We start from the raw sequence: 10552 nt of genomic DNA on the forward strand, positions 1-10552 counted from the left end.
TCGTAAGAAGCCAGTTCCTTTGGGATAAATTCTTCATCGTTTATCGTGAAACCTTGAATGTCCAAAATAATAAAATCCCTTTGAAAAACCATAATATCCATAATATACCACTATATGCAAACGTTTCCTTCGATGTTTAGAGATACACTAAATGACGTTGCTTCAACAGTACCACTATATTAATTGCTTAACCATTTTCGTAAGAGGCGAATACACAAATGCTCTGTCATGCAGAATTAATGCGTAAGCTGTCGTACCCTCCGGAATTGGATTTTTCGTTGAATACTCGATTTTTATTTCTACTCCGCTCTTATGTATTGCTTCCTGTTGATACGTGCAATCGATTCCAATTAACGGCGCGTAAGTTTTAAATTCTTGCGGTGAAAACAAAGGTTTGCTTTCTTGATAGTAGTATGCTTGCTGAAATCTTGAATACATATCATACAAAATCGCATAGTGATTATTATTAAAATCCACATTCAAATTATCGTACGGAAAACGTTCTCCATTCAAGAAAACGGTTACGTTCGTTAAGTTTATATTATCAAATAATGCCATGTTTCCTTTATCTAGGCGTTTCCAATTGTGGAGCAGTTTTGACGGCCCAAGGTTGCTTCGTAGTTTGAGGTAATTGAGGGTACTCGTGTATTTCCCACGATCGAAAAGGAACGTGAATGTCTACGTTTCTTTCTGATAGTTTTGTTAATGCCAACTGTTCGCGTAATCCCACCGCCACGTGAGGAACTCTCCATATAATTTTATTAATGATCAATTTCAATTTTTCGTCGTTCGGAGCGGCTGCTGGTTGAAAGATGACGTCCGTATCATCGTGTCCGCGAATTAGCACAAGTTCCTGTCGAACGTTCATCATGATCTTTCTGAAATCTTCTGCGAATCCTAGCAACGTTTTTAGCGGAACGCTAAGACCGAAATTTCCATTTTTATCTAAAGCCTTTGAAACACCCGCTATATCATCTTTCCAAGGTTTTATGTGCCAACCGGCGTTCTCTAATTTCACTACCTCGTTCTGTGTAGATGAGAAATAATCCTTCATGCATGAGCTTATACCGACGTTCCGCACACCATCAACATGTACTCCGTTAATAAGATATCGAATATCGCTAAACATAAATGCAACGGGATTGTTAACCAATTGCCCCGTTGCGCTGGCATCTTTTGTTATACTTCCGTCCGCGGCTAACTTACGAACGCTACCCTCGACGTATAGATAACTCTCGCTCGGTAAAGTATAATTATCTATTTCCGGAATTGAAATTCTAATTTCGTCATTGTTATCGAACGTGGTCGATCCAAACGGTTGATGCGAATGGAATTCATAACTTACGATAGAGTGATCTGTTTTTATCTTATCCGTTACTTTTAAAATGTCCATTACTTTAACACTTCGTATCCTAACTGAACTAAATACCTTCGATTGACTGGTGATAATCGATGAATGGATCGTCTTCTACTGCCGCTACGTTGACTGATGACGCGCGCTTTATAGTTTTCTCCATTAAACAATTTTCTCGCTCTGTCTCTTCTTGACCACCGCGTTCTTTTGTTTTGATATAACACTGTCATAACGTTAGTCAAATTTAAATAATTCAATTTATCGATCTCAGGTGAACTCTCACTGTTATTTCTTCTTCTCTGAAGTCTACCAAGTTTCCGTCCTGATCAAGTATACGTACTGTTAAGCTACTAATCACGTTCGTTAAAACCGGTAAATAAATAGGCAGTTATGGTGATTCGATTATTTTAAAACCTGCCGGAACGTTTGGGAAAAAATGATATAAAACGTGCACGGGAACTCCGTTATTATACGATCCCGTCACTAAATTACAATAAATTTGTAAGGCGTTCGTTTTATTTATGTTTACTACGAAATCGGATTCCACTTCCGTATCTCTAGGTAATATTTGAGGCTTGAAGCCAAGTAACGGCCCTATAGAATTATCGCATGCAAAATTAATTCGACGCGTCCTTTTTATTAAAGAATGTTGTGTGTTATTATTCCCCTTAATCCTTATTACGACTCCTTTAGCGTGTATTTTGTCTAGCTGTTCATTCACGAACTCGGCAATATCATCAATATCGTACGTTCCAACAGGTACTATTGTCACCAAGTACGAATTGAGCGCCGTTCGATCTGCTTGGCCATTGGTTGTCAACCCTACCTACGGATCGGACGGTCGCCAACCAACCACAACGCCCGGTTGATAGGGTTTTACCCAAGGGCGCCTATTTAAGGCGGCCGGGTTTCCATCAGCGGTCAATTCCAACCGAACTCCGAAGCGACAACAACAGCGACAACAGCAGCGACAACGATAACAGCGACAACAAGCTAGCACTTCAACCGCCAATTCGAAGACGACCCCTTTCGTCTTAAAAAAACCTTTGAGGGTTTTTTTTTGTACATATTTTTGTAAATAAATTATTTCGTTATTCAACAACTGTTGTTTCTTCTTCGGCGCATTCCATCCCCCGTAACAATTGGCGCCCAACGTATGGCCCGATAATGCCAAAAGGACCAACAACGAGAAGCCGTTCATTGTCGACACGGCCATATCCGACGAAGGAAGATTTGGCAAGCTCTTCAGAAGAAGAGGGGCCCACCCAACCGATTAAAGAAGAGAAGAAATGAAAAGAATCCCAAACTCAGAAAATGGGGAAGACCGCCGAAGAACCGAAACAAGACAGTGCGACCGTTCAGACACAGGTTTGCGCCCTGTCAAAGTTATTGGCCGAACATGTCTGCATCCCAAAAGCCGAGCCCCCGTGCTTCACCGGCGATTCCTTGGAGGATCCTGCAGAATTCATCAAGGTAATAAAGACATATTTCACTGACACCGGCATTCCATCAGCGGAACAAACAAAGAAAGCGACCAGTTTTCTTCGAGAAGATGCCGCTGTGTGGTGGAGTGCATTCGATGATTTGGAGATGTCCTTCGCGGAATTTCACCAAGCGCTGTTGGAAAGGTTCAACAGTCCGCAAATATTGGCACAAGTCAACGGCCAATATTTCAGCCGCCATCAGCAGACTGATGAATCCGTGCAGGCGTTTTTGAAACGCAAACACCTGCAAGCCCGTCGTCTGCACCGAAAACCGGACGACGACATTGGAATGATGGTTGCCCTGCTGCTACCTCAGCTACAGCTGCACCTGTCCCCCACGCCGGCCAACATACACGAGTTGCGACACAAAGCATCCGCACGGAGGCGCTTCTGAAGAAGTCGGGCCTCCTCAAACAACCCTCAACACCATCTCCAAAGGGTAAGAAGACTCCTGAAGGGGACAACGAGGACCCCAAGAAGAAGGTGCCCCGATGCTGGTACTGCCCCGGGTACCATTGGAACCGTGACTGTCCCCTACAACGCAGCACCGGTTCGGGAAACGAAACGGCGGCCGTTCGCCCAGGACAACCCGGACGGCCGCAGTAATCTCCACATTGGAGGAACCTGGTTGCTCCAGCCGCTCGACTGTAATAATCGAGGTAGCAGGAAGGCGCAGCCTAGCTCTCCTGGATTCCGGCTCGACAAGCAACTTCGTCAGCTCAAGAGCCGTCGCGTCTTATAAACCGCTGGGAGACACCTACGCCACCCAAGCGGACCCGAATGCCCAGCTGCCCATCCTCGGGAAGGCTGAAATCCAGTTCACCATCGGTGGACTCCAGTGCACCCAGCAGTTTTTGGTGGTTCCCCGACTCAGCACCCCGTTTGTTTTTGGGGATCCCTGGTTCCGCGACCAAGGGGTGATCCTCGATTTCCAACGAGGCTGTTTTCACTTCGGGAAAGAGAAGAGGACCACGATGTACTTCCGACGGGGCAGCCCCACTGCGCCACTGCCCGCTCTGGACGTCAGTACTATCCGTCACCAATTTCCGGACAAACACAAAGAGGCCTTTCTAACGACGCTTCGTGCCTTCCCCGACGTGTTTACCGACTCCCATAAGAGTACCACAGGGGCAACTCAGCACAAACTGGAGCTCACCGAAGGAGCAAGGCCGTTTCGACTACCGCCATACCGCTGCTCCTATACCAAAAAGGAATTTATTGCCCGTGAAGTAGAGAAGATGTTGGCGGAAGGTGTCATTGAAGCCAGTCGTTCCCCGTATTCATCTCCGATCGTACTGGTGGAGAAGAAAGATGGGGCCAAGAGGTTTTGCGTCGACTACCGTCGATTAAACCAGCAAACGGTGGACGAGTCGTCAGCGTTGCCAATCATCCACGAGACGCTGCGGGACCTCAGCCAGGCTACCGTTTTTTCGAGCCTCGACCTGCGGTCCGGATATTGGCAAATCCCAATGGAGAAGGGGTCTCGACCCTTAACCGCCTTCACAACTCCCGACGGTGCCACCTACCAGTTTCGCGTCATGCCTTTCGGATTGAAGAATGCCCCGGCGACGTTCCAGACGTTGATGACGCAAGAAGTGCTCCCTGGATACCTCCGGAAATTCGCCCTGGTGTACCTGGATGATGTCATCGTCTACAGCAACTCCTGGGAAGAACACCTTAGACACTTACACCTGGTGTTTGAACGGCTCCGGTTACACAACCTCCGGTTATCACCGGAAAAATGCCACTTGGGGGCAACAACCATCGACTACCTGGGTCACCGGATTACACCAGGAGGAGTGGAGCCCTTACCGTACCACGTCAACTCCCTCTGCGACGCATCGAGACCGTCCAACAAGAAGCAGCTGCGATCCTTCTTGGGACTGTGTAACTGGCTACGCGGGTTTATTCCACGCTGCGCCGAAGTGTTAACCCCGCTGACAGATCTCTTGCGGGGCCAGAAACAGTTTAAGTGGACAGCTGAAGCCGAGAACGCCTTTCTCGAGATTAAACAGCTACTGAGCCGCCCACTGCAACTTAGACGCCCGGACTTCACTCAACCTTTCGTGCTACAGACCGATGCCAGCGGGAAGGGAATTGCCGCGGTCCTCTACCAAGAACCGGGAAGGAAGATCATCGCATTTGCCAGCGCCAAGTTGTCTCCCACTGAGCAGCGCTACCATGCTAACGAACAGGAATGCTTGGCAGTCGTTTGGGCGATGCGATTTTTCCGACCGTACCTGGAGGACAGAAGATTCACCCTGCGCACCGACAGTAGAGCATTGTTATGGCTTGACACCATGAAGGACCGGAACGCCAAGTTATCCCGGTGGGCGCTCCTTCTTCAGGAATATAAATTTGACGTACAACACGTCTCGGGGGAACAGAACGAACTCCCGGACTTTCTCTCGCGCCAACCCGGGCATGAGCCAACGACTCCTGCGGGTCACACAGCTGACGTCGACCGGATGTTTCTTCCACCATCCGCCGAACAAGAACCAAAAAACGTCCGACCCCACATCGCATGTGTCGAATTCCCTGGGCTAGCAGACGACTTAAAAGACAGTCAACGACGAAATCCCCACAGCCAAAACCTGATTCGTACCCTGGACGGAATCAACGAGGCGGGTCCCGCAAACCCGGCGGAAGCTAGAGTCGCCGCCCAGTATTTAGTGCATGATGGGCTTTTGTGGAAACGACATCCCGATGGTAACCGATTGATCGTGCCACAGGACATGCACGACCAGGTGTTGCACGCCTACCATGACGCGTCCACCGCAGGCCATCCCGGAGCTGAGGAAACCACGAGGGTCATCCTGAGAAAATACTGGTGGCTCGGCGTAGAGGAAGACGTGGCCAGACACGTCCGGGATTGCTGGGCCTGCTCATCGCTCAAGCGGGGACCCCTACAGGAACGGGCTCCATTACGACCACGAGCGCCCACACAACCATGGGAAGTTTTGGCAGTAGACCTCATGGGCCCATACGTGAAAACACGAGATAACAACAGGTTTGTGTTCGTTGTCACCGACCTGTTCAGTCGATGGGTGGAGGCGTTTCCGGCCGCTACCAGCAGCGCTCCGAAAATCATAAATATCCTGGAGAGTGAGGTGTTTCCCCGGTATGGTTATCCAAGGGCCATTTTATCCGACAACGGGCCTCAGTTTACCAGCGCCAACTGGGACTCCGCGCTGAGACGTTGGGGGTGCCACCACTGGACGACGCCGATATACCACCCTCAGGCCAATCCTGCGGAGAGGAGGATTCAAGAAATGAAGAAATGCATACGGATCCAACTCCAGGGCATAAATCCAACGACCTGGGATCGACACATCAATCGGGCTCTATTCAATGTTCGGTCACGGCGCAACGCGGCGACAAGAGAGACCCCCGCCGCCCTGCTGTTGGGATACGAGTTACCGCGACCTGGGGAATGGTTTCTTGAGGGCCCCCAAGATGGTCAACAGCCAGCGGCAGGACGGGCCGAGAGAAGAAGACGAGCGCACAGGAACGAGCACCGATACCGCCAGCGATACGCTGGGGCTGTACCACCACCCAGGCGGTTCCTGCCAAGGCAGCTCGTAATGGAGCGGGCTCATGTAGCGACGCCGTTTGGTCCTCGTTGGATAGGACCCCACATGGTTATAGAGGAGGCCGGACCTACAACGTACTGGATCCGCAGACACCAGACTGCAGAGCCCAGCAAAGTCCACACCAACGACCTACGTCTGGCTCCTCCACCACATCGACACCCACCTGCGCAGCCCGAACCAGCGCCTTGAGGGAGGGGGTGTCACCAAGTACGAATTGAGCGCCGTTCGATCTGCTTGGCCATTGGTCGTCAACCCTACCTACGGATCGGTCGGTCGCCAACCAACCACAACGCCCGGTTGATAGGGTTTTACCCAAGGGCGCCTATTTAAGGCGGCCGGGTTTCCATCAGCGGTCAATTCCAACCGAACTCCGAAGCGACAACAACAGCGACAACAAGCTAGCACTTCAACCGCCAATTCGAAGACGACCCCTTTCGTCTTAAAAAAACCTTTGAGGGTTTTTTTTTTGTACATATTTTTGTAAATAAATTATTTCGTTATTCAACAACTGTTGTTTCTTCTTCGGCGCAATCCATCCCCCGTAACACTATTATATTGTTTTTAAAATGTCCTGTCTTATCTTCGTATTGGATTACGTTGTTGTTTTTATTAACGTTTGCTAAACTATTAAACGTTTCGAAATTCAAAAGAGCCAACTCGTAACTACCAAATTCGTTCAAATCGATCGGAGGATTAAAATTACAAGTCAATTCAGATGATTTTCCAGTCAACGTAAATGTATATGTCGTGTGTATTGCTTCTTTCTCCATTACTTCTGAACATCTAAACGTCTCTAGACTCTAATAGATCCTTTTATTACTTAGAAACTTCAGACACAACTGTCCGCAATTTTGATCTATTTCTCTTTGATATCGACAATAATTATAGTTTACTTGACCACCCCTACCGTCTGACAGCAAATATTGTTCAATTTCTAATGGCGGTCTTAAATCACCGTAACTGTCGAAATAGTATATGTCCTTGTCGTCTTTCTTATAGGCGACCCATTGAGTCCCTCGTCCTTTCAAGTTGTCCAAGTTAACAATACCTCTTTCCTTCTTTTTAATCTTACTCGGGAGATTGTCTCTCATAAATATACCCCGGAAATGTGGAATTTTTAGTACTTTCGCAAACTTTTCCAACTCGACGTTAGTTAACGCACGACGAGGTATTCGAACTAGTTTTTTGAACTAGTGGTTATACCGCAACCTTTCTTATAGGGTTTATTGAAGTAACCTGTGCCGCCAATATTATTCCCCTTTCCTTCAATAAACAAACCGCAACCTTTCTTATATGGTTTTATATAAAATCCGCTACCTACGGCCTTTGCTTCCATAGCCTTGTTATGTCTTCGTTCTTCATCTAATTGCTCTCTAGCTGTTTTCGCATTGTTTATAGTTCTTGCAATAGCGGCAGCACCACCGCCGATACTACCTAGGGCACCTAAAGCTGCGAACAGGGGAATTAAAGGTAAAAATCCTCCCGTTTTCGGAATTCGAATAACTCGACCTCTAGGTCCGGAAATTCTTTTTCTTATCTTTTTCAAAGCTCCGTACGCCGCTTTAACGTTTGTCAACAAATTCTTAGCACCTGATCTCGATATTGCGTTGCGAGCGAATCGAAGTGCATCTACAAAAGATATAGCTCCACCACGCTTTACACGCGTTCGGACTTTTTTTAAAGGTCGTCGACCCGTACGATTTCTTTTTCTACCTACGCCCATACCGACCGCTACTTTTGCTTTCATTAAGGCGGCAACTGCGGACGATGCCACTTTTTCTCCAAGAGTAGACTCTTTATTTCGTATTCGTTCTTTCGCTGCTTTATATAATGCTCTGTCTGCGTCGTGTCTAAATTTTAAATTTGAACTTGAAATTTATATGCTATATCGTGTTTCTTACACGCTTCGTCTAATGGATTCACGCCTCGATCTCCTCTCGATAATCTCTTTTCCAACTTGGTACCCGGTCCACAAAAATTATATCCTGGCAAATGAAGTTCTATCGGAAGTTTATCTATCAACTTGTTAAAAAATCCTCGACCAATTCGTTTGCCTGTCAAACGATAACTGTTACGATTAGGTTCTAACAAATTCATTTTATAATTTCACTCCTTCTTCCTTTTCTTCACAGTTAAAAACTAGAAATGAAGCTCTGCTGTTGTGCTTTAAGCTTTTATTCCTTTTAAATATTTTACAAAAACAGTTTTGCTCTTAATTTATACTTAAATCTATTAATATTATTATTATTATTATTATTCAGCTACACTTAAATCTACTAATATCCTAAAAATTAATTGTTACTCAGTTAAAAACATTTCGATTACTCTACAATGCTAAAACGTTCTTGATATATATTTAATCTATAATCTACATCTAAATATTTTTCTAATAACTTATTTACGTTTCTTATCCTAGTCTTAAATCTAATTCCGTCCAACATTTTTTCTTCCCAGTCACTTATCCTTGATTGTCTGTAAGTAAACGTCCAAGTTTGCATTCGGTACACTCTATTTTTCGATTCGCAAAACGTCACTTTTTTTCCATTTTATTCACTTCACATCTTCATTAATGAGTGCAAATCTAAATCCTGTAATACCTTATCCATACCGTATACGAGCAGTTCTTTAGTTACGCACAAATGTTCACTTGGTGCACCGTTTGAAGCAACCAATATATTCGATTTTATATCACCTTGCATTGTTGATACCACATCGATCACGCTATCGTAATAATTTTTATATTCCATACACTTTAATACTTCTACCCTACTCGAAACTAAATCGCTAAGCTTCCACAATTCGTGTAACGAGTCGTAAGCCAGGTAAAATATTTCTGACCCCCTTTCCATTTTCAACACTTTTCGTACATTTTCTATCCATTGGCTGCTGCAGGTCACGCCGCTTACAACGAAATGTGGTGGTGTCGATAAATCACCAACAAAACTATTCATAATCAATTGTCTGCTATTAATCACATTTTTCCATTCGTCTTCGGTAAAAGTTATGCATTGCCCTTTTCCCATCAATCTTATAACCGGATCAAAATGTAGATTGGCAGACATGCCAACCGATATCCATTTCGTTCGACTTTTATTTAAATAATATGTACTCTCGGAGAATAATGGCGCTTGATTACCTTTTTGGAGATTATTTTTCACTGCTTCATTTAATACTACGTTACTTGTGAAAGGTAACTTTCCACAATTTTCTACATAATGTTGTTGATTGCTAGGAAATACGTACTCCGCTAAGTCGGAAGCCAACAAATTAACTCCATCGAATACCACATCCTTTTTTCTTTGATTATCACTTCCTAGCGACACATTTGTTGCAGTTGTCTCATTACAATTACCCTCCATTTTGATGTTTCGGGCAGGTTTTTTATTTTCACCCTTTTCAAATGAATTTACAGCAGCTCTCTTAGTTGGACATTTGGGGTTCGGTCTGGTTGCCACTAAACATCAATATTATTGTTTACATTAGTACATTATCTACTTGTATTACATTTGAATTACTTACTCGTTACGTTAAAAATCCTATGTACTAAATGCACCAAAAATCTACACGATATTTTTAATATGTACTAAATACACAAAAACCTTACTCTGAAGCACAACACTCTGCGGTACAACTTCGACCAACGTTTGTATTTATAGCAATACATAAGGTTGCTGGTGGGGGGAGTAATATTTCACATCATTACCGAATATATCTATTACACATGTTCTAACACGTCATTATATCGTGAGACGTCAGACAAAACGCATGACAAATTTATTAAGAAGCTCTTAAAAAATATCTCGCAGGTGGATCATGACTCATCTACTACTAACAAGTTAGTTGACCTCCTCCTCAAACCTGTCCTCCCAAAAAATTTGCCGATTCAAGAACCTCCTCGCATATTCTTAAATACCCGTACACCTTTACATAATAAAATAAAAAAATATTTCGCAGGTAGTAATAGTTTTTCTGTACCATGCTTCGGATACCGTTTTTTTTCAACACTCTTCTATTTTTCACATTTTTGAAAAAATCTCCACATTGATGCATCTAGGAGCAAAAATGTTACAGACCATTGCGTTGAGGGCAAAATTTGCTACAACTTTTGTAGTAAAAGTTTT

The 10552-nt window shown here is 44.9% G+C and overlaps 1 protein-coding gene across 1 annotated transcript; it reads right to left on the minus strand.

Moving 5' to 3' along the window:
• Nucleotides 1-565: 565 nt before the first annotated feature.
• LOC139429438 (uncharacterized) lies at nt 566-1393 on the minus strand. The gene has a single exon (XM_071195200.1). It carries the CDS (start codon nt 1391-1393, stop codon nt 566-568), a length of 828 nt encoding a protein of 275 aa, XP_071051301.1.
• Between the last annotated feature and the right edge of the window lie 9159 nt (nt 1394-10552).

Source organism: Onthophagus taurus, chromosome 3 (genome assembly GCF_036711975.1).
Source record: "Onthophagus taurus isolate NC chromosome 3, IU_Otau_3.0, whole genome shotgun sequence".
NCBI classification, from domain to species: Eukaryota; Metazoa; Arthropoda; class Insecta; order Coleoptera; family Scarabaeidae; genus Onthophagus; species Onthophagus taurus.